This window comes from Leuciscus leuciscus, assembly GCF_965113295.1.
Source record: "Leuciscus leuciscus genome assembly, chromosome: 3".
NCBI classification, from domain to species: Eukaryota; Metazoa; Chordata; class Actinopteri; order Cypriniformes; family Leuciscidae; genus Leuciscus; species Leuciscus leuciscus.
Window position 1 is genome coordinate 47,306,425 of NC_138727.1, and position 24,089 is coordinate 47,330,513.

The 24,089-nt window shown below is 37.3% G+C and overlaps 1 protein-coding gene across 2 annotated transcripts in view; it reads left to right on the forward strand.

Moving 5' to 3' along the window:
• abca1a (ATP-binding cassette, sub-family A (ABC1), member 1A) overlaps nucleotides 1–24,089 on the forward strand; it is a 42,098-nt gene that overhangs the window by 15,575 nt on the left and 2,434 nt on the right. The window contains exons 9-49 of one of the 2 annotated variants that reach the window (XM_082164269.1): nucleotides 2,938–3,181; nucleotides 3,279–3,418; nucleotides 5,129–5,245; nucleotides 6,207–6,401; nucleotides 7,208–7,413; nucleotides 7,507–7,683; nucleotides 8,280–8,502; nucleotides 8,587–8,808; nucleotides 9,778–9,982; nucleotides 10,077–10,190; nucleotides 10,342–10,513; nucleotides 10,606–10,737; nucleotides 10,848–10,987; nucleotides 11,409–11,546; nucleotides 11,626–11,858; nucleotides 11,973–12,045; nucleotides 12,485–12,687; nucleotides 12,789–12,837; nucleotides 12,927–13,040; nucleotides 14,063–14,211; nucleotides 14,305–14,429; nucleotides 14,514–14,612; nucleotides 15,147–15,336; nucleotides 15,458–15,552; nucleotides 15,639–15,671; nucleotides 15,766–15,871; nucleotides 16,006–16,080; nucleotides 16,814–16,983; nucleotides 17,069–17,246; nucleotides 17,327–17,442; nucleotides 18,099–18,243; nucleotides 18,378–18,501; nucleotides 19,865–19,994; nucleotides 20,095–20,215; nucleotides 20,351–20,413; nucleotides 20,525–20,631; nucleotides 20,829–20,970; nucleotides 21,056–21,190; nucleotides 21,996–22,099; nucleotides 23,177–23,269; nucleotides 23,347–23,590. In XM_082164269.1, coding sequence (XP_082020395.1) covers nucleotides 2,938–3,181; nucleotides 3,279–3,418; nucleotides 5,129–5,245; nucleotides 6,207–6,401; nucleotides 7,208–7,413; nucleotides 7,507–7,683; nucleotides 8,280–8,502; nucleotides 8,587–8,808; nucleotides 9,778–9,982; nucleotides 10,077–10,190; nucleotides 10,342–10,513; nucleotides 10,606–10,737; nucleotides 10,848–10,987; nucleotides 11,409–11,546; nucleotides 11,626–11,858; nucleotides 11,973–12,045; nucleotides 12,485–12,687; nucleotides 12,789–12,837; nucleotides 12,927–13,040; nucleotides 14,063–14,211; nucleotides 14,305–14,429; nucleotides 14,514–14,612; nucleotides 15,147–15,336; nucleotides 15,458–15,552; nucleotides 15,639–15,671; nucleotides 15,766–15,871; nucleotides 16,006–16,080; nucleotides 16,814–16,983; nucleotides 17,069–17,246; nucleotides 17,327–17,442; nucleotides 18,099–18,243; nucleotides 18,378–18,501; nucleotides 19,865–19,994; nucleotides 20,095–20,215; nucleotides 20,351–20,413; nucleotides 20,525–20,631; nucleotides 20,829–20,970; nucleotides 21,056–21,190; nucleotides 21,996–22,099; nucleotides 23,177–23,269; nucleotides 23,347–23,590 — 5,841 coding nt within the window. The remainder of the gene's footprint in view (nucleotides 1–2,937; nucleotides 3,182–3,278; nucleotides 3,419–5,128; nucleotides 5,246–6,206; nucleotides 6,402–7,207; nucleotides 7,414–7,506; nucleotides 7,684–8,279; nucleotides 8,503–8,586; nucleotides 8,809–9,777; nucleotides 9,983–10,076; nucleotides 10,191–10,341; nucleotides 10,514–10,605; nucleotides 10,738–10,847; nucleotides 10,988–11,408; nucleotides 11,547–11,625; nucleotides 11,859–11,972; nucleotides 12,046–12,484; nucleotides 12,688–12,788; nucleotides 12,838–12,926; nucleotides 13,041–14,062; nucleotides 14,212–14,304; nucleotides 14,430–14,513; nucleotides 14,613–15,146; nucleotides 15,337–15,457; nucleotides 15,553–15,638; nucleotides 15,672–15,765; nucleotides 15,872–16,005; nucleotides 16,081–16,813; nucleotides 16,984–17,068; nucleotides 17,247–17,326; nucleotides 17,443–18,098; nucleotides 18,244–18,377; nucleotides 18,502–19,864; nucleotides 19,995–20,094; nucleotides 20,216–20,350; nucleotides 20,414–20,524; nucleotides 20,632–20,828; nucleotides 20,971–21,055; nucleotides 21,191–21,995; nucleotides 22,100–23,176; nucleotides 23,270–23,346; nucleotides 23,591–24,089) is intronic. The other variant, XM_082164270.1, reaches the window with a different exon arrangement.

Sequence of the window (24,089 nt, forward strand, 5' to 3'; positions counted from 1 at the left end):
TTGAAATATGATTTGAATTACTTCAAACAAGTAAAATACAGTTCAGTGCAACATGTGCAACACATCTGTCATGAAGGCTACATAAAATTATAATGAGAACATTATAATTGTGTGCCTGGGACATGGATTTTAATGGTTAGACTTTTGTTTTTGTAATCAGGCTCTCAAAAATTATATACAAATTTAGATTTAAGAGTTATCGGTATCGGTCAACATGTTCATATCTGTGCATCCCTAATTTTTTTATTTTCTTTCTATAGTTTTTATTAATTTGATTTCAGTTTTAGTTTCACTTCTTTAGTATTTCAAGTTAAACTAAAGGACAATGAGAACAACTGTTTTTTACTGGTGTGAGGGCAGAGCAACCTGTCACTCACATGAGATCGACCAATAGCAAACCACATCCATCCAATCAATTCCTCACGGACAAAATCAAGTCCTGCCCTACATTTGTTATTGTTTGCGAAGCCGTTTCACTCGGATATACGACACAATGGGAAGAAAAAACTATTGCAACTTCTGTTTTATGCCGACTTTTGAATTTTAACGATATCGATGTCTAAAAGAACTTAGGTTTGTGATTCATATTGGCTGAGTTCATTCCCTGTTGTAATAAATGGAAAACTGAAGATAAGTAAATTAAGGCGGCAGTAAAGCTCTTTGTGTGTTCACTTCTCAGATGGGTTGATGATGCAGATTTTGGGAATTGCACATGACAAAGGTGTTTACTGACCTGTGAATCATATTAACTCATCATTTACAAACCTGACTGACTTCAACCCTTCTACGCAAACGTTCAAACAAGCACTTATGTAACACTGCGTGAAACCATCCATTTATTTCAGAATGAAAACACTCTCATCAGCATCATACCATCATTCTCACAACCCATGTTTCCCACATGCATCCATTAATGTGATGGAAATGTCAGAAAGCAGTTTATTATGATCTTTTGTCCTCTTGAGTTGTCTTTCGGTTTCATTAGGAGGATGACCGATAGTAACCTCGTCCTCGGCAGGCAGGCATGCGTGAGCGTGTTATAGCAGCGTCTCTGTTCAGCTTGTCGGGCAAGATACGCTTTTCACAATACTCCCTTGCATTCCTCTCCAAGCACTTGATGACCCAAAAAACACTTACATTTATCCTCTATTTTTACGCTTTTGTTCAGTTTTTCTCTCAGTACTTAAACATATTTAACTGTCATTATTTGCTTTGCTTCAATACGCTAAAAAGCTGTATAGGCCACTATGTTTGTGGAAAACAAAATGAGAATTTTTAATAAATATTCATGCAACTTTTTTACAATCTGCCATAGTCTCTGTATAGTGACTCAAAAATACCATAAAAGTTTCATTAAAGTGGTTCATGTACAATATCCCAGTGGAACAGACTGAAATATAAGTCATTATTCACTGAAAGTGAATGCAAATAAGACCATTATAAACGAATAACAACTTAACTGTTCCTCACACAAAGCTTTTGTATGGCTTTAAAAGACTGTAAGTCTCACGCAAATTTCTCTTTTTGTGTTTCACATTAAAAAAACAACATATATCATGACATATGGGTGAGGAAATAATGACAGAATAAAAATAAAGAATAACGATTGCGCAATTCAGACATCCAGAAGAAATAAGCGTGTATTATTATGTTTGGGTTTAGTTAGCATCATAACATCCTTCAGCTGACGGTGACAACACTTCATAACAATTATACCTGGTGACACATAGAGGTTTATAATGAAGGCCGGCACGTGGACTACACACTTCAGGACTCAAAAACAAGACATTGAGGTTATATTGGTTTGGACTGGACGAACAAGATCATGTAACGGGACAGCAAGTGTTTGCATTTAATATTAGTTTCACCCTTTCCTGAAGCAGCTGTAACAGTGAATGACGTACTTTGAAAGAACTGAATAAACACAGTCATTATGTCATCCGGTGTGCCTAGATGTTTGCATTTGGTTTCCCGTCATCAGACAAACCCTTCAAGATATTCTTTAGCATAAGCAAATATTTTGTGACATTCGACAAGCTCTTCACTTACTTGATAATCAAGGAAATGTGCGTTTTCGATGTGATTAATAACATCAGTCTGTTTTTCTGACTGTATTGCCTTCGAACCACTTCCAGCTTTAAAACTACTTCAAACTGAAAACCTTCAAACTTAAAGCTGTTAAAATGACTGGCAAGGCTCTCAAGAAAACATCAAAGTTTGTCTATTGTTTGACACTGTATTAATATTTCACAATATGCCTGTTTTCACAGTATTTTTGATCAAATACTGTAACTGCTGCCTTGTTGAGAATAAGAGATTTTCAGGCCCCAAAATTTTGAACCCTGGTGTATACAAATATAGATTTTATATTGAAAATGAAGGACTTCTTTTGACTCTCTTAAAGGTGCATTGTTGAATATTTAGGAGGATCTTTTGACAGATATGCAATATAATATACATAACTATGTTTTCAGTGGTGTATAAAGACCTTACATAATGAACCGTTATGTTTTTATTACTTTAGAATGAGCTATTTCTATCTACATACACCGCTGGTCCCCTTACATTAAAATGTTTCGACATGTTTCTACAGTGGCCCTAAACGGACAAACGCGTATCGTCACAATGTTGTTCTTCGTGCAAAGAAGCTAGCTTAAGTCAGCGAATAAAACACTGGCACAATGATGAACAAGTAACAATAATATTTGCAATAACATATTGTTTTACTGAATAATTAAGTAAAAAAAATGTTTTATTCATCTTTGTAAATAAACCTCGTTGCTTAACTGGCTTCTCTCTGCTGTCTCAGACGACAACATCTTTTCCTGTCGGCCACCGTAACTTCTGTTGGTTGCAATTCACAACCTCACCACTAGATGCCTCTAAAATTGACACACTGCACCTTTAAGTGATCAAACTTTTCTCATTGTTTCCCAGTTTATCAGTATGAAGAGCTGGCGGGACATGCGCAACGAGATCATGTACCTGACGGGCAACAGCACGCAGTCCCCAAACCACATGTACCAGGCCGTGTCCCGAATCGTCTGCGGGCACCCGGAGGGCGGAGGCCTGAAGATCAAGTCCCTCAACTGGTACGAGGATAACAACTACAAGGCCTTGTTCGGCAGCTACGGCAATGACAACGACAGCGAGGCGGCTTCCGCTTACGACAACTCCTCCAGTGAGTCAAGCCCTAATTCCCTCTTTTCCTTCACTTGTGAATTCAAAATATGTCACGTCCCCTGCTAAATTGTTCAAACTTGTCATCTCTCCATTAGCGCCCTACTGCAACAACGTGATGAAGGGCCTGGAGTCGAGTCCCATATCGCGGATGATTTGGAGAGCTCTGAAGCCGCTGCTCATGGGAAAGATCTTGTACACCCCCGACACTCCTGCCACCCAGAGGATCATACAAGAGGTCAGGAGATTGAGGAGTGTTACATGTGCTTATTACTGTATGTTAAACTAGTGTTGACCAGGTTTCTGTGAGTCAAAGATTTGAACTCACATACTCACTCTGTATTATTTTCTATTTTCAGTCATTTATTCTAATCATCAGATCATGTCATGATGACACTAGTCATCAGAACTAGTGTTATTTTATTATTATTATTTATATATCGATTAATCGCATCTAACAGTTTGTAAATATATATTTATATGTGTGAATGCATGTGTGTGTGTGTGTGTGTGTGTGTGTGTGTGTGTGTGTGTGTATATATATATATATATATTTATATATATAAACATACAGTATATATATTATAGAATTACAAACTTCTATGTTAGATATGATTAATCGCGATTAATCGATTTGACAGCCCCATTATATACTATTATAGTATTTATTAATGTGTTAAATTACATTTTTATATTTTTTTTTTATTTTAAGTTTTAGTCATTTTGTTGTGTGCTTTAGTTTTGTTATATTTATTTTTTTGCTAGTAAGTTAGTAAGTTTTGTTAGTAAGTTTACTACTTAAACTTGATTTGAGTTAAATTAGCTGCCAAGGCAACATTTAGGTTTTTCTTTAAGGTTTTTCATCTAACATTTATATATTTTAATTTGACTTTATTTAAATGAATGAAAATATAACAAAATGCAAAAATATTTATATATTTCCTGAAAAAGTTGTGTATTGTGTACTGTATTGTGGACACTTGATGCTTTTCACTGCACAATATTTTAAAATAACCTTTTAAATTATTGATAAAATTATCAAATAAACTTAATTTCATATAATTGAAAGATATGTAGGCACAATTTATATTCAACCACAAAAATTATTTCGAGTATTCAAGCAGAAACCTGTAGATCAAGATTTTGAATATCATGAGAAATAGTATGTCCATATTTGAGCAAATATCTGAAGTATATATATACAATATTTTTTTATATATATTTTGTATGATATCCATACAATATATATATCCAAATTCCAGCAATCCCCAGCAGTACCTTAAGGTCTGGAAGGCCTGGGTCTAGAAGACCATCCTAAAGCCGGGCTCAGACTACAGGAGTTTCAGGTCGATTTATGCCCGAAAAATCGCGTCCAGGGCATCAATCGGTTCAGATGTTTGGCCCAGATTAACTGGTAAAGTGATGCGGTTACAGATCAACAGATCTTAATCCTCCCAATCTGCTTGCGGACACATCGGGGTCGCAAACATATTTGATATTTAAATCAGGATGATTACGATGGTGATTACGTCAGTGTTTCCATAATAGACAATGAGAGACAAGTCTACAAGGAGACGGAAGTGACAAACTTTTGAAATGGCGACCGCGAAACAACAAGGGTCCGAGATGGAGATTGAGGAACGGCTGGTCGAAATGTATCAACAACACGACTGCCTTTATAACATCTCCTCATATAATGTCTACAGCAAGTTGCCGCGAACATTTTGTTCGATCACGTGAGGTGCTAAATCTGGCATGATGATCTACAGAGTATCTTGTAGTGTGTGATGCGCCACGATTTTCAAATCTTGTAGTGTGTGCAGGTTTGAGATTTGAAAGAAGAAAATCGGTGCAGATGTGCGTGATGCAACCAGATTTCACAGTCGGTTAAGATTAAAAACTCCTTAGGTCTGAGCCCGGTTTAACTGTATCTCTCTATTTCTCTCAGGTCAATAAGACGTTTCAAGAGTTCGGCGTGCTCAGGGACCTTGGGGGCATGTGGGAAGAGATGAGACCCAAACTCTGGAGCTTTATGGAAAACAGTGAGGAAATGGACCTTGTGCGGGTGAGTCATGCACACACACACACACACACACACAAAAGACACTGTTCCTGTTAGTCTGTTAGTCACCTCTGAGCACATGATTTTGTGAAAGTAGCTCAAATTGTGAACTTCACACTGCCACCTTTTGGAGGTAAGCGGTACTGCGTTTTAACCTCCCTACTGAACTCACATGGCACACAACGTGTGGCGCTCTGCGGAATGCATACTTATTAGTGGACATCTTCAAACCCTTGGAGTATTCGAAGGACTTATTTGTGCCAAATCGAATGAAAAAGTGTGTTAGGTTGGGTGTTTTGCTGTCATAGGCACAAAATGCATGACTCCATCCGTCACATGTGCATGACTTTCATGCGAGGTCGTGCAAAAAAATTACACAAATAAATAAATGAATACAAATGTAGGTTAAAATAAATAAAGCTAATAAATAATACATCTAACAGTAAAATATAATAATGAGTATAAATAGTTAAACTTAACAAAAAATTTATATTTTCCAAATAATATTTTAGACATTATGACATTTATGATTTTTATAATATAAATTTTTAACAGTATATATAGTATTCAGGTAAAAGTGTGTGATACAATTAAAAAATATATATTTGATTTCATAGTTTTGTTTACATTTTGTTTTTGTTTACATTTATTGATGCACTAGATTAAAATAAATAAATAAACATTAGAATAAAATAAACACGTAAGTAATACATATAAAAGTACAATGAGTAGAAAAAAACATAAATATTTTCCAAATATTTTAGACATATTTGATATAAAGTTTTCACAGTATAAAATGTATTAAAATATTATTATATCATAGTTTTGTTTACATTTTGTCTTTTTGTCACATTTATTGATTCACTAATTTATAATACCAGAAGCAGTGTGTCTTTTACAGCTACAGTAGCTACCTAATATTTTTGTATGTATCGATTAAGTGAATGAAATTTTTCCTAAACAGACGCTCCTCCAGAACAACGCTAGCGCTCGCTTCTTTAATGCCAAGCTGAGCGGGACAGACTGGCGCGTGGAGGATGTGTCCAGCTTCTTGTCCAAGGCTTCAGAGGACAAGCGTCCTCATGGGACGGCGTACACCTGGAGAGAGGCGTTCAACGAGACGGATCAGGCCATCCAAACCATCTCTCGGTTCATGGAGGTACACATATGCACGAACCAAACTCCATTCATCCATCTAGGAATTTTTTCTGTTGAACACAAGGGCTTGATCTCATTATATGTGAGCATGGATTACATCTAGTCCTTTAAAACGGCATCAGCAGGATTATGTGGGCATCTTGTGATCTGCTAATCAATTTAATGTTTCTAAGAAAACCGAATCCACGCTTTAAGTGCCTGTCTTATTTTTCTGGGTCAGTGTGTCGCCCTGTCAGAAAGAAACGGTTCTCAGTTCCCCACTGAATTACAGTTACAAATCGATTATGCCGCACTCCAACAGAAAACCACCAAAACAAGTCATTCCAGTCTAAAGTCAGATGGATTGACAGATTATTTTGTGATTTAGGGCCACATTTACTAACAGCTTTTGGCGTTAAAAAAACTACTGTCAGGATTTACTGAAGACACGCAGTGCAAATTAGCGCTGAAAAGGCGTGGACAAGGTTGTTGTAGGACTTTCCCTTGCAGACGCAAACTTTATGGGAGGAGAGTATTTAAATGAATCATGCAAGGTGATTTACTAAGGTTTGCGCTAGTCAATTTACTGGTATTTGCGCCATTATTTAACGCCGAAAAAAGCCTGTTTTAAACCAGATGCATTATGGAAATGATCCGACTGCATCTGTTTTTTTAATATGCGTGCCGATTTCCACTCCCATCTGCACTTTTATGGGATTTAGTAGAGGAGAAATTGGTCCAGATTATATGATTGCCAGAATTGAGGATCACTGATTTAACCTGACCCCGACTTCTTTCTGATAAACTTTTCAATTTCCTCCCCTGAAGTGTGTGAACTTGGATAAGTTGGAGCCGGTGGCTAATGAAGAACGCTTGGTAAACAAGTCAATGCATCTGCTGGACGACCGCAAGTTCTGGGCTGGAATAGTGTTTCCTGACATGCAGTCCAACACGTCTGATCTGCCGCCCCACATCAACTACAAGATACGCATGGACATTGATAATGTGGAGCGCACTAATAAGATCAAGGATGGGTATGATAGGCTACGTTTTTTTAATCATGCTACGAATTCGTCCGTACAGCTTCCGTATGGAGAAAATGAATGATGTGATTGTGTTTGCCGTAGATATTGGGATCCCGGTCCTCGAGCGGACCCGTTTGAGGATATGCGGTACATCTGGGGCGGCTTCTCTTACCTGCAGGACGTGATTGAACACGGGATCATACGAGCTCTGACGGGAAGCAAGGAGAAAACTGGAGTTTACATCCAGCAGATGCCTTACCCCTGCTATGTGGACGACGTGTAAGAAATATCATAATGCAGCCTTTACATTAAATTAATACTCTGTACAGTCATGATCAGGTTCAGAAAAAAACAAGTGAGGGACCCGATCCATAAAATTAAAAAGGCAACTATATGTTTTCATGCATAAAGACCCAATTTATACTGTGGAAAAACGAATATTTAAAATACAGTATGTATAAAATATATTTTATTAATATTTCCTTTTACATTGAAATCAGTTTTTTTCTACTCACTATAGTATTGTTAACTGTATGTATTTATTTATATTTTGCATTATTTATTTATTTAAATCTATTATTTGTTAACATTTTGTATTATTTAATTATATATTTGTAATATTTTTATATTCAATATTTTATTTTTATTAATTCATTCAAAGGCAGCTAACTACTAGGCTGTCATACCAACTGAAATAAGTGATGTTGCTAACCGAAAAATGTGATACTATAATCATAAAATTACAAATATTGTCACAAGAATGCTAAATTATTCACTACTTTGAGCTCGTTTGCCCTAAACGAGGTATCTTAGCAGATATCTTTTGGATATCGTTCGTGCTGAAGGCGTAACCCACCCTGTCTCCTCTTCCCTAGTTTCCTGCGGATAATGAGCCGCTCCATGCCTCTGTTCATGACCCTGGCCTGGATGTACTCGGTGGCCATCATCATCAAGGGTGTGGTGTACGAGAAGGAAGCACGGCTCAAGGAGACCATGAGGATTATGGGTTTGGATAATGGGATCTTGTGGCTGAGCTGGTTCATCAGTAGTCTGATACCACTGCTCATCAGCGCCGCCCTACTGGTGCTCATCCTGAAGGTGTGCATTGCTCCGGTCTTATAGTAAAAATATAACCCTAACAACAACAATTTAAGATGGTTTTGTTTCTCGTATTGTGCTTAGATGGGGAATCTCCTGCCGTACAGTGACCCTGGCGTAGTCTACTTGTTCCTGGCCTCCTTTGCTGTTGTGACCATCATGCAGTGTTTCTTGATCAGCACGCTTTTCTCACGCGCTAACCTCGCCGCGGCCTGCGGAGGCATCATATACTTCACCCTCTACCTTCCCTATGTGCTGTGCGTGGCCTGGCAGGATTACGTGGGCTTCGGCGCCAAAGTAGTAGCGGTGAGTGTGAATTATGTTAATGTTGTACATCTGCTCAGAAATGACCCATGCCATGCACCCCCAACAATGATCATCCTCATGTGAGGCGTCTATATAGTTTCTTGTATGAAGACCCAATATATAGTTTGAAATATTTATATAATAAAAATGTCTAGATTTGGAAAATATTTATTTACTTTTTTCATTATAATGTAATTTGTATTTGTTTATTTTAATCTATTTTTTATTTATTTACTTATTTTAATGTAATTTATATTTATTTATTTACTTGTTTATTTTAAGCTAATCTTACTTTTTTAATAGCATTTATGCTTATTAATTATATTATATTATTTATTATTTACTTATTTATTGTAATACTTATTTATTTGAATCCATTTATTTATTTTAGTCTACTTATTTTAATTGTTTAATTAAAATATTTATTTTCTATTCTGTTCAATTAAGTACATTTTCTACTCATTATAGTACTCTATTTATGTATTATTGATTTACTTTTTTAAAATCTAATTTATATTTATTTATTTATCTACTTATTTTATTTTAATCAAAGTCTTATGTATTCATTTAAATCTATTATTTATTTATTTATTTATTATAGTATATATTTTATTTATTGTTTATTTATTTATTTATATACTTATACAACCTAATATTTCTTTACTTATTTATATTTATTTAATCTATATTTTATTAATTAATTTGAATCTAAGTATTATTTAAATAATTATTTTAATACATTTTTTTAATCAAAAGATTTATTTTCTATGAAGTTCAATTTAAGTATTTTACTACCCTGTTAGATGTATTATTTATTTACTTATTTATTTTAATGTAATATTTATTTATTTATTTTCATCTTAATTATTATTATTATTATTATTTTCATTTTTTTCAAACCCGTGCCCTGTGCTGTGTGTGTGTGTGTCTGACCCGACTCACTGAAGGCCTCTGCCTGTCTCTCCTCAGAGCCTCTTGTCTCCGGTGGCGTTCGGCTTCGGCTGCGAGTACTTCGCTCTGTTCGAGGAGCAGGGAGTGGGAATACAGTGGAGTAACCTTCTCTCCAGCCCCATGCAGGAGGACAGCTACAGCCTCACCACCTCCATCTCACTCATGCTCTTCGACGCTGTGCTCTACGCCATCATGACCTGGTACATTGAAGCGGTGTTTCCAGGTTAGTAGCATTTGGTTAATATATAATTCATGCTTGCAAGATATTGGATGGCTTTGTGAGGTTTCTAATGGTGTAAAAAATGTCAATCTCACAGGCCAATTTGGCATCCCACGCCCCTGGTACTTCCCTTTCACCAAGTCCTACTGGTGTGGAGAGAAATGTGGTTGGATTACAGCAGCGCCGACCAACAATAAAGAAAATGCTGAAGGTATTAAAAATCTTAGTTGTGTTCATTATTTTTGACAGTACTGAACTTGGTTCAGAAGAATATGTTTAACCAAAAGCTATTGGATGTGCGCACTGTAAAATCTAAATATTGAGTGTAAATGCTGACATATGCGGTTTGATTTATCTTCTAGCTGTATGCATTGAAGAGGAACCAGCCCACCTGGATCCAGGTGTTTACATCGAGAACCTGGTGAAGGTCTACAGCAACGGCAAACTGGCAGTGGATGGTTTGACTCTAGGTTTTTACGAGGGTCAGATCACCTCTTTCCTGGGCCACAATGGTGCTGGAAAAACCACAACCATGTAAGACAACTCAACACAAGATCTTAACAACATTTGATGCTAATAATGTGCTTAATGTAATAGGATAAGCTCAATATTTCTTGCTTTCTTAGGTCTATCCTCACTGGCCTGTTCCCACCCACCTCGGGCACTGCTTATATCCAGGGCAAAGACATCCGCACCGATCTGAACGCTATACGTCAAAACCTGGGCGTGTGTCCGCAGCATAACGTCCTCTTTAGCATGTACGATGCCACCAAAAACACATTTTAGAAGCTCAGTTGTTCTGTGCATGTGACAAATGAAAAGCTTACTAGCTCTAGATTTAGACTGTGTTCTCGTCTATGTGTTTTAGGCTCACCGTGGAGGAACACATCTGGTTTTATGCACGTCTGAAGGGTTTGCCTGAGGAGAAGGTGAAATCGGAGATGGAGCAGATCTTGATGGACCTCGGCCTGCCTCATAAAAGCAAATCTCGCACAAACCAGCTCTCAGGTGCGGAAATTATGAGATTTTGCTGTACCATTTATACAATCTTTAGTGTTTCCATATATGCTCACCAAGGCTGAATTAATTGAATGAAAAATACAGTAAAAAATTTTATATTGTGAAATATTATTACAATTTAAAATAACTATTTTTATTATATGGTAAAATTAAATTTATTCCTGTGATCAAAGCAGAATTTTCAGCATCATTACTCCAGTCTTCAGTGTCACATGATCCATCAGAAATCATTATAATATGAATTTAATGCCTCCTTGCTCAATAAAAGGGTAAAAAAAAATTAAAGGCCCCCAAAATTTGAATGTTAGTGTATCGACCATGTTTTGAATTTCCATCAAAAACAGCGATATTATGATATGAAAATACTAGGATGAAACAGTAATAGGATTAACCGCTATGGTCCTTACAGGAGGAATGCAGAGGAAGTTATCAGTTGCGCTGGCGTTCGTTGGAGGCTCAAAGGTTGTGATCCTGGATGAACCGACCGCTGGAGTCGATCCTTACGCTCGCCGTGGGATCTGGGACCTGCTGCTGAAGTATCGTCCAGGTACAGCCGGATTCTGTCTAACTGTTGTCGTGATGTTCTTCCCGAAACGTTCCTTTAACCCGTGTCGTTTTTCCTTCAGGTCGCACGATCATCCTGTCCACCCACCACATGGACGAAGCTGATATCCTGGGGGATCGTATCGCCATCATCTCCCATGGGAAGCTGTGCTGTGTGGGTTCCTCTCTGTTCCTCAAGACCCAGCTGGGAACGGGATACTACCTGACGCTGGTGAAGAAAGACTTCGATCTCTCCGCAAGCTCCTGCCGCACCTCCAACAGCACCGTCTCCTATTCCAAAGCAAGTCTCAAGAAGGTAGGAATGGTTTTTAATGTACATTTTGGCTATAAAGGAGTGGGTAATCTTCATATTTATATTACTCTCTCCATCAGAAAACCTAATATTTTGTGATTTTCTTTGTCTCTGTAGGAGGACAGTGTATCTGAGAGCAGTTCTGATGCTGGGCTTGGCAGCGACCATGAAAGCGAAACCACCACCATAGGTATTTATCAGGGTTATTATTGTTATAGTTATAGTGATAGTAATAGTTCACCCAAAAATAAAAAATCTATCATCACTTACTCACACTCAAATTGTTCTAAACCTGTATGAGTTTCTTTCTTCTGTTGAACACAAAAGAAGATATGTTAAAGAATGTTGGTGACCAGACAGTTGACGCATCCGATGTCCACAAAACATATTTAAGATATTTAATACACAGATATTTAAGACTGTGCTTAGAAGGATACTCAAAAAAAACGGCCATTTAAAAAAGATAATGCTAAATAACACTGAATTATAGAGTTAATACACTTTTAAAGGGATAGTTCACCCAAAGAAATTTAAGTTCTTTCATTATTTACCCTCATGTTGTTCAAAACTCATTTGTTTCTAGTCATACATGCGTTTTGAATGCTTTCTCAACTCTTTCCATATTCCAGATGTCTCCCTGATCTCCAATGTGATTTTCAAGCACGTCCCTACAGCCAGACTAGTTGAAGATATGGGTCATGAGATCATGTACGTTCTGCCTTACGAGTCTGCCAAAGCTGGAGAGTTCGTGGAGCTCTTCCATGAGATCGACGACCGGCTCACCGACCTCGGCATTTCCAGCTATGGCATCTCCGACACCACACTGGAAGAGGTACCATCACTGAATAAACCAAATATCTCTTCATTTAATTCCGTTCATTCCATGCAAGAATGTGAATATAATTGGTTTGTGTTTGTGATTATTTTGAGCAGATTTTCCTCAAAGTGGCAGAAGACAGCGGTGTCGATGTTGAAATCTCAGGTACAACCGAACACATTTCTCTTTTTATTGGATAGTGTCTTTGGAAACACATAGAGTTACTATGTTTTTCCCATTATGTTGTCGATCAGATGGAACTCTACCAGCACGCAGGAACCGCAGACACGCTTTTGGAGACCATCAGAGCTGCCTGAAGCCTTTTACTGAAGACGACTTTGATCTCAATGACTCAGAAGGTGATCCAGGTAGTTACTTTACCCATCCTTCATCCATCACACTTATTTTAAATATGCAATTTGAGTTATGAATCATCATCTCATGTCTTATATGAAAAATATAGCTTGGCAATTGATTGAATATTTACTATATTTTGACTTAATTTTGAAATATTATAAATATCTAAGTATCATGGTAAATATTTTCAATGATTACTTTGGAGTACAAAAGTTTGGAATAATACCCTTTTTTTTTGTTTAAGTCTCCTGCTCACCAAGGCTGCATTTATTGATCAAAAGATACAGTAAAAACAGTACTATTGTGAGATATTATTACAGTTCAAAATAACTATTTATATGTGAATAAATGTAAAATTGAATTTATTCCTGTGATCAAAGCTGAATTTTCAGCATCATTACTCCAGTCTTCAGTGTCACATGATCCTTCAGAAATCATTCTAATATGATGATTTGATGAAAAAACAACATTATCAATGTTGAAAATAATTGTTCAGCTTCATATTTTTGCTGAAACCATAATACATTTTTTTGGATTTTTTTTTTTTTTGATGAATATGAAGGAAAAAGCAGCTTTTATTTGTATTAGAAATCTTAAATATACAGTATAAAATATATTATAAATTTCTTTCTTTTTTTAAATGACCCCAAACTTTTTAACTATAAATATTATATTTCTGTTTATTGCTATATACTCTTACACATATTCTGGTCACACTTTAGATTAGGATCCAATTCTCACTATTAACTACAACTTTTGCCTCAAACTCCTTTATTAATAGTTAGTAAGGTAGTTGTTAAGTTTAGGTATTGGGTAGAATTAGGGATGTGGAATATGGTCATGCAGAATAAGTTATTAATATGTGCTTTATAAGTACTAATAAACAGCCAATATCTTAGTAATATGCATGCTAATAAGCAACTGTTAATAGTGAGAATTGGACCCTGTACTAAAGTGTTACCCATATTGTTTGTGCTTATTTACTGGAAGACAATGTCATATGAAAACCATTTTTCTTTTGGTGCACCTGCAGAATCACGTGAGACGGACTGGTTGGGCGGCGCTGATGGGAAAGGCTCGTACCAGGTGAAGGGCTGGAGTCTGAAGAGACAGCAGTTTGTGGCTTTGCTCTGGAAACGCTTCCTGTACGCCCGACGTTCCCGGAAAGGTTTCTTTGCTCAGGTATGTTGTTCATGTAATATTCCATTTTAAGATTTTCCTGTGTTGTCTGTTTGCAATTTCTAATTATGCCCTTAAAAAAACGTATCATTCCAGATCGTTCTTCCGGCTGTGTTCGTGTGCATCGCCCTGGTCTTCAGTCTCATTGTCCCTCCGTTTGGAAAGTATCCCAGTCTCGCTCTGGAGCCCAGCATGTATGAGGAGCAGTTCGCCTTCTTCAGGTACACGCTTCCATCCACACACTTGAGTCTGCGGTTTGATTTCCATGAGTCTTTGAGAGTCTAATGATTGGTTTCTCGCTACAGCAATGATGCACCAGAGGACAGTCATACAAACAGCTTACTTGAAGCTCTGATGGACAGTCCGGCTTACAACGAACAATGTACAGATCAGCAGAACGATGTGTGAGTCTTCAAACCTTTTCCTCATATCGCTTTGCTGTAGTGCAAATTAAAAAGAGCAGCTGGCATTCTCAGATAGAGATATTTATGATTACATTCACAGTTTACACTGGAACGGTAACCCAAAAAATTATAACATCTAAATTAACTGGTTTTATTCAAGCCAAAAATATAATTTAGCATCATTGAATCAACCTAAATACATTCATTTATATCAACAACATTTATTTTTATGGGTTTAAATCAATTAAAAAGGTTAACTCTTTTTACAGTGTAGAAGATGCTTCTGTTTAATTTTATTGACAAATCGACTTTGAAAATTCCTATAATTAAAATCCAAATTTTTTTATTTCGAGTGTTTCTATAGAGAGATCGTGTATACATTTGATTATCCTATAAGTTGAAAAAGTTTTACATTTTACATTTGTAAATTTAATTTGTATAATTTAATTTAGTGTGCAATTAGATTTTTTTTTAATTAATAATAATAATTTATTATTCATTAAATATTTATTTATGTATTTTTTTGTGAAACAGTAGCAAATCATGTCCAATTAAAGATGGAGAGTGGGAGGTTCCAGAGATTCCCGAGACCGTACAGGACATTTTCCTAAACGGGAACTGGAGTATGGAAAACCCATCGCCTCTGTGCGAGTGCAGTTGCGAAGGAAGGAAAAAGATGCTTCCGGAGTGTCCGCCAGGAGCAGGAGGTCTGCCGCCCCCTCAGGTAGACATATTCACCAAATATTGTACTTCTTCAATAGCGCTATTATTTCTGATTTGTATCATTATGTTTCAGTGACAGCACAACAATGTGTTCATTGGCTTTGTCTTCTGATATTCCTTAGATTAAAGTCACCGCTGATGAAACCTTGCAGAATCTGACTGGCAGAAATATGTCAGACTACTTGGTGAAAACATACGCACAGATTATTGGGAAAAGGTGGGTTAAGCAAATCCAGAAATAAAGAGTTCCTGGTTTTCATTTTCATGGCAGCGCTTTAACTCAGTCTTGTTTTGTCTGTTCAGCTTGAAGAACAAGCTCTGGGTCAACGAATTCAGGTATGCACTTCAGATTTGAAATTGATGAGGAAAATAATAATAATGCAGGGTTAGATTTGAACCTCAAATCTCTTTCTCATTGGCTGTCCTACAGGTATGGTGGATTCTCATTGGGTGCCAGAAGCTCACAGGCCCTCCCCCCTGGCGATGAGATCACCGATGCCATCTCTCACATTCGTAAACGCTTCAGTCTTCAAGCGGTATGTCTAACTTTGTCGGCCCATGCTCATGTTTACGATGTTTGAACATCAACTAGGGCCCATATTGGAATCAGTTGTTGCCCAATGTTTGGGATTTACTTGCCTTAACCCTGTCTTTGTTTTGCAACCCATAGGGTACCGCAGCTGACCGCTTTCTGGGAAGCCTGTCGATTTTTATCCATGGGCTTGATACCAAGAACAATGTAAAGGTGTGTACACTGCATTCTGCGCTGGATGTGTTTCTCTGACCATACAGACATGCGTAGATGTCCTAGTCATGATGAAAGCTTGCACTCTTTAGACAAGCTGGGAAACAAAGACGTTAAAAGGCTTACAAGTGCTTGATTGTGTAAACGTATCTTGGCACGAGTGTTTTGGCAACACTATTTCTGCACAGCTTAAGTTATTGTCCAAGAGAAAATCGGCTAAACTTAAGATGTCATTATATAATTGTTATTGTAAGGTATTTATGTCTTTACTTTAAGATTTTTAATGACTAATATTAATATTAAGGATTTTTTATATATAAATAATGCCAATATATGTATTGTTGTATATGTTGTATGTATATATATAATTGTTATTATTTTAAGTTGTTTATAGACTTGTAGTTCTTTATTATATTTTAATTAACAATATATATATATTTTTTATTACTAATATTGAATGATTATATTTACATTTACATTATATAAATAAAGTAAAGAACTACAAGTACATAAATAACTTAAAATAAAATGTATTTTATTGTTTATATAGGTGAACTGACACATTGTAGGCTTTGTTAATGTTGAGGCCAAAGTAATCTATTTTTGTAGATGGAACAGTCTATTATTATGCCAGAACTCATAAACACTGATGATTGCACAATGTCAAGGAGCTTTAAGGGCTTTTGTTGCTCTGAAAGAGCAAGAAGACTGACGTGATTGTGTGCTCTTCCAGATTTGGTTCAATAATAAGGGCTGGCACAGTATCGGAGCGTTCCTCAATGTCATGAATAATGCCGTCCTGCGTGCTAATCTGCCCCCCGGCCCGGAGCGCTCCAAATTCGGCATCAAAGCTTTCAACCATCCGCTCAACCTCACCAAAGAGCAGCTCTCTCAGGTGGCGCTGTAAGTAAATCTGAAAGCACCTTGATCACACACTCAAACCCATGTACATGCACAGTCTCTGACCTTTGATCCCATCCCATCCCAGAATGACAACCTCAGTCGACGTGCTGGTGTCCATCTGCGTCATATTCGCCATGTCCTTCGTCCCGGCTAGCTTTGTGGTGTTCCTCATCCAGGAGCGAGTGAATAAAGCCAAACACATGCAGTTCATCAGCGGAGTACAGCCCTTCCTCTACTGGCTAGCCAACTTTGTTTGGGACATGGTCAGTATGTTGTAAAATGGTATAATCTTACTCAAAATGAGTTCAAATGGCTTTTGACTGACTATATCTTTGTTCTTTAGTGCAACTACATTGTCCCGGCGACCCTGGTCATCATTATCTTCCTCTGTTTCCAACAAGAGGCCTATGTGTCCTCCACCAATCTTCCTGTTCTTGCTCTCCTGCTGTTGCTCTATGGGTAAGATGGACTACAAATTGCCTTATTATCTAGTAGGGGTGTAACGGTGCAGAGAAGTCACAGTTCGGTACGTACCTCAGTTTTGAGATCATGGTTTGATACGAGTTCGGTACAAAAGGAAAACCAACAGATAAGCGTAAGACATCATTCTAAACTATAAAGAGTCTATTTTTATTTGTGTACATTCACAATGAAAACAAAAAATTGTGCTCTTTTAAAATAAAGAAAGCAAACGAGATGTCGCTTCCTGCCGTCCCAGTTTCCTATCTGTGAATTTTGTGGAGCACGTCACAAAAATTTATAAAAACTCTAAAAACTAGCAAGCTCTTGCAAGGCATCTGAACTCTTGTTTTGGGGTTGGTGCATATATCATCTCTTCTTCAGTTATTTTCCCTTTTTTGGTGGTTAGCAAACAGTGTTGCATTGCCGTGCGCGCCCCCTTCTGGATTGGAGTGTGTATATCCAGTGACTGACTGTATTCGTCGTCTGACTCTATGCACCGAACCGTGACGGTTCAGGATGAATACATGTACCGTTACACCCCTACTATAGAAAACATTTAAATAGAAAAAAGGATCTTTTAAATTGAAATATTTCCAAAAATATGTAACTAATATGAAAGCTTTGGCCATGTGCATTTCTTTGTGTCCATCTAGGTGGTCCATAACACCCCTGATGTACCCAGCATCATTCTTCTTTAAGATTCCCAGTACAGCATATGTGGTTTTGACCAGCGTTAACATCCTCATTGGGATAAATGGCAGCGTATCCACATTTGTCCTGGAGCTTTTTGGCAGCAATGTAAGTTCATATTTCTCAGCTGTGCTTGATATATCTTCTAACTAATGTGATCTAATTTGTGATGACAATAGTTCAGCTCTCCACAAAAGAAACCCTAAACTAACTGTGGATGTTTCTCGTCATTTTTATTTCAGGAGATTGGAGGCATCAACGACATCTTGAAGAACGTGTTCCTGATCTTCCCTCACTTCTGTCTGGGCAGGGGTCTCATCGACATGGTGAAGAACCAAGCTATGTCTGACGCACTGGAGAGATTTGGTGTGTACCATTCCCACAAACACATGATTCAGTTTAGCCAATCAAATCCTAATTATTTTTTTAAAATCTTATAGTAAAATTATCTTTTTAGAATGTCCATCCAGAATTGCTGCTCTAAACGAACATTCTCAGAACTTTGGCTGACGTTCTGGCAAGGTTCTCTCAAAGTTCCGAGCCAAAGTTCTTTCAGTAACACTATTAGAACGTTTGTTCAAAGTTATCTGGTCTTTATCAATGTTTAGCACAAACATAATTTAAAAATCGCTTTTCAGAAACATTTTGGTTGGATGTTCGTCTACTGATTTTTATACTATCTAGTATACACTCCTTTTGAAAAGTTTGGTGTGTTTTTACAAAGATTGTAATACTTTTATTCAGCAAGGATGTTCAACTGATCAAAAATTACATTTGTAGTGTTAAAAAAATCTGTTTTAAATGCATGCTGTTCTTTTGAACTTTCTATTCATCAAATAATCCTTAAAAAATGTGGGTTTCTTTCCACAAAAATATGAAGCAGCACAACCGTTTCTAACTGATAATAATCAGAAATGTTTTTTGAGCAGCAAATCATCATATTAGAATGATTTCTTAAGGATCATGTGACACTGAATACTGAAGACTGCTGAAAATTCAGCTTTGATCACAGGAATAAATTACATTATAAAATATATTAAAATATAAAACAGTTATTATAAATTGTAATAATGTTACTGTATTATTGATCAAATGCAGCCTTGTTGAGCATAAAAAAAGACTTCTTAAAAATCGTTAAAATCGTTCATGGAATGTTTTTTTTTCTGAAATATTTTAGTTGTATGTTCATTTAATGTTTTTTAAATGTTACTACTTGTTCAAGAATGTTCAGAGAACATTCAAAAGTAACGTTCCCATAATGTTTTCAAAATGATCAAATGGAACATTCACATAAAACATTTTTTTAATTAATTTTTTTAATTTTTTTAATTATGTTTTGAATGTTCAATGTTCATCTTCAACTTAATGGGAATGTTAGAAAAGCATATATATATTTTTAGCTTGGAATTTAGTGGAGTTGAAAGTGTTTTTTTCTCCAGATATTGTATAAATAATAGCTGGTGTTGGTTTAGTTTGGGGCCCAGGTCAAAGTGACATCTTTTTGTGGACATAACATGTCCTGGATCATTTCCATGGAAAATCATTAGGATCGCAGCTGCTCAGATGTGTTTACCTCTAAACAAAATCTCATTCTAAAATAAACATCAGGGTCGAATGTAACAAAATTGAGTTTGTAGACCTTGGCTCATTTCCAAAACCTAGTAAGCTGCCTATAGCAGTGTTTTTCTGGGTCTGCTTCTTCTGACATGATGTTTCTGAATGTTTCCAGGTGAGAATCGATTCCGCTCTCCTTTGGCGTGGGACATGGTGGGCAAGAATCTCTTTGCCATGGCCATAGAGGGATTGATTTTCTTCTGCATTACCATCCTGATCCAGTACCGTTTCTGCATCAAGGCTAGGTGACGATACTTTCATACCCTCTCTATTCCAAGCAATTTAAAAAATATGTTAAATCTGTTTTTAATGTATCTAATGCATGTTCTGTTGTGTTATTAATAGGCCGATTAGCACTAAGCTGAAGCCCATCGGAGAGGAGGATGAGGATGTGGCCAGAGAAAGACAGAGGATTCTGGGTGGAGGAGGACAGACTGATATTCTGGAGCTCAAACAACTCACCAAGGTGAGCAACATCTCACACCTTCTACATACACATTATATATATTAGTGGCTCAAGCAAGCTTTTGTCACATAATAATTACAGCATCAGTATTGTTGTTCAGTTAAAATACTAATAATAATATTGCTGATTCTGCAGGTGTATAAGAGGAAGCAGAAGCCAGCTGTCGACAGACTGTGTGTGGGAATCCCACCAGGCGAGGTGAGATCATATATCTGTCTTCTTAGTTAAGGAAGAACTGTTTTTAGTTTAGTTGGGCCAGTCTTGTGTGATTAGAATTATGGTTTAGATGATATTATGTTCTTTCATCAGTGTTTCGGGTTGCTCGGTGTGAACGGAGCTGGAAAGACAAGCACCTTCAAGATGCTCACAGGAGATTCAGTTGTCTCTAGTGGAGAGGCTTACTTGGCAGGAAAAAGGTAAATAAATGAAAACATCATGCTACTGATTCAATGCTTTCCTAATACTATAAATAAGACCCCATTTTTTGGGGGACTTTGAGGTTGTCGATATGCTAGTATTCTGACATTGTTTTCCATCATGCATAGTATATACATAACGTGTTTTTAAGTGACCTTTTTTATAATAATAGCAACTCTTGGCTTGTTTTCTGCAGCGTGCTGACAGAGATTGATGAAGTGCATCAGAAAATGGGCTACTGCCCGCAGTTTGACGCCATCAACGACCTGCTGACTGGCCGAGAACATCTGGAGTTTTACGCCATCCTGCGGGGTGTCCCAGAGAAAGAAGTGTGCGAGGTCAGTCTTTAGCTGTCCTTGAGAGGGAAAGTCTTGTGTTGCTGCTGATTATCGAGGGATCTGATTGGTTGTTTGTTCGTCGCAGGTGGCGGATTGGGGCATTCGTAAACTGGGCCTGATGAAGTATGTAGACAAAGCGGCAGGAAGCTACAGCGGGGGAAACATGAGGAAGCTTTCCACCGCTATGGCGCTCATTGGAGGACCACCAGTGGTGTTCTTGGTGAGTGTGCAGATATATCCAACTTTGTGTTTGAATAAACCAGTGGTTTTCTACTAGTGCATGATACACCGAAAATTTGTAATAGGTCTGTACTGATCATGGAGAACAGGGAAACACAAGGCTTCATGTGAATAATAAAATGCAAATGAAACTATACAATTGTGCATAGAAAGTATAGCATAACAAATAAAAGCTAAATGAAATACAAAATACAAAATTATATTAGCAGCATTTAAATGAAAGACACAAATGTGAATAAAATGCCAAGGTATAGCAAATTAACATGTTTTATACCAATCACAATGTGTTTTGTGAGGTGAATTTTTGGTTGTCAAGAGCATGAAACCATCTAATTGGAGCAAAACCAGAGCAAACCCTGTGCACAGTTAATATACTGAATTCAAAAAGCCTTTTCATACTCTAAAATCCCCCCCAAAAAACATGCGCAAGGGTGTATATAGGTCATCTGCATTTCAAGAAAAGATCTTGTGACATTCATTCCAGTTTAGATCAGTGCTGTTGTGTAACAGTCCTCAGATTGGCCGATTAGCAGGCCTCTTTTTCCCAGAACAAAAGCGATACCCGGCTCTTGCCACATTTTTAATACGCTGTGAAGTGTTTAATTCCCATGAAACCGGGTTACACTTAGCAGTTCTAGCGAGTCAGCGCAGCGCTCCACTTTTCTGGTGCCGTCAGTCAGAATCAGGAATCATGCTCGCACTCTTCCCTCTCTTTATGGTGTTCTGCTTGTGTTTTCTGCTGAACTTGTGGGCGATGGTTAACCTGGCTGTCGCTGTTGTTACAGGACGAACCCACCACTGGGATGGACCCCAAAGCCCGGCGAGCCTTGTGGAACTGCATCCTCAGCATCATTAAAGAGGGACGCTCGGTCGTTCTGACCTCACACAGGTGAGAAAGGAAGAGAAGCATTAGGCGACCAAAATCTTAGTTCACCATATAATACATTTTATTTCACGATAACGATATAAATCACAATATAGTTATTGTTATTATTTAATTTTTGTTATTAGAACAAAGATACAAATAATATGAAGTAAAGTTTTTCAGGGACAGTATTTTTATGTAGTAAGAAATACTACTAATTAAATGTATATACGGCATAGTCTTCCCTATATGGATGAAATATTAAATAGATTTTTATTAAAGCTACAAAAGTTATTCAGTCAAGAGCAGTGATTTTCTCTTTTGTTGTTTGATTCACATTAATGATACAGACAGCAGCAGGAATATTAGGCTACTGTCACTTTAAGACCGAACACACAGATCTAATATACTGACATACATGCGGTTTTCACCCAACGTTCACTTAAGATATAACCGACTGTGTTTACGTGAATACTCCACACGATGGGCATTTTGACATAATTGTATGTGTATTTGACCGTTCAGGCGCAATAAGCCGCGTGCTATCTTAGGTTGTTTACACGACAACAATGTAATAAACAAGGGAAACGTTTTACCTTTGCGTTTTTCGCGTACAGGTGACAACATTGTCAAAACTATCTCTTTTCACATGGATCAATGAAAATGACAAAAAATGCTGTATTCTGCTGCCAGGCCAGTAGATGGCGATGTCACTTTGTAAAGAAACACTACGTGCCGAAATTCGTGTAGTTTACACGGACATGATAATGCTATAGTTTTCAAAAACTTGCACTTTGAACGTTTAAATGAACACACTGTTAATTCACGGCTTATCGCGCTTAACTCTTTTTAAGATCATGTATGTCCCGCTCTTTATTTTCTCTTTCATGAGAAAGTTAGTACATAGAGAAAATAACATTTCTTTATCAATAACATAGCAGTGCGGATATATTTACACCACTATATAAAAGATTGAGCAAAATCTCTAACAATAGACATTTTATATCCTTGCCACGATATCATTATACCACCCAGCCCTAAAAAGCATAATGTTGTGTATATCCTTGGCTTCTTTGCGTGACTTTGCGGTTTCTCCTGCAGTATGGAGGAGTGTGAAGCTCTCTGCACTCGGATGGCCATCATGGTGAACGGCAGGTTTCGCTGCCTGGGCAGTGTGCAGCACTTAAAGAACAGGTTAGAAGTTTTTCTGATTCATCCCAGAGAATGTATGGTTTTGAATGGGTTTACTGAGCCCTTTGCTCCTGCTCCAGGTTTGGTGACGGGTACACCATCATCCTGCGGGTGGCGGGAGCCGATCCGCGTCTGGAGCCGGTGATGGAGTTCATCGAGCGGGAGCTGCCGGGCAGCACCCTGAAGGAGAAGCACAGGAACATGCTGCAGTACCAGCTGCCCTCCTCGCTCACCTCCCTCGCACGCATCTTCAACATCCTCTCCAAGAACAAAGAGCAGCTCCACATCGAGGACTACTCCGTCACACAGACCACTTTAGACCAAGTAAGAACGCTTCAAGATTGTTTTATAGGGGTGTGACGATACCCTCGTGTCACGATGATCGATAGATATCACGATACTGAACTCACGATACGATATTATTACGATAAATGTACTGTTGATTAAAATGCTAAATTTGGTTTTACATTGTGGGCGTAAATGAATATCTTGGACTTGGTGCTGGAAACCCAATGCACAGGACAATAGAGTCACCAGAGTAAAAATATTCATGATTCTGAAGATGAAAATACCAAATTATTTTAAACGAATATGCTTGCACTCTGTCACTGACTAGATATATTTAAAATAATGTAGGCCACTTTTACTGGTAACATCAGACATCTGGCATTATCAGGACACACAAATATTCCCCCATTGCATTATTATACATTATATTCAACATTATATATAGTAGTTAATGTAGTACTGACACCAAAACTGTGAAAACTGTATTTTTTTCTCACACAGTAGTTTTTATTTTGGGTGTACTATACACAATACA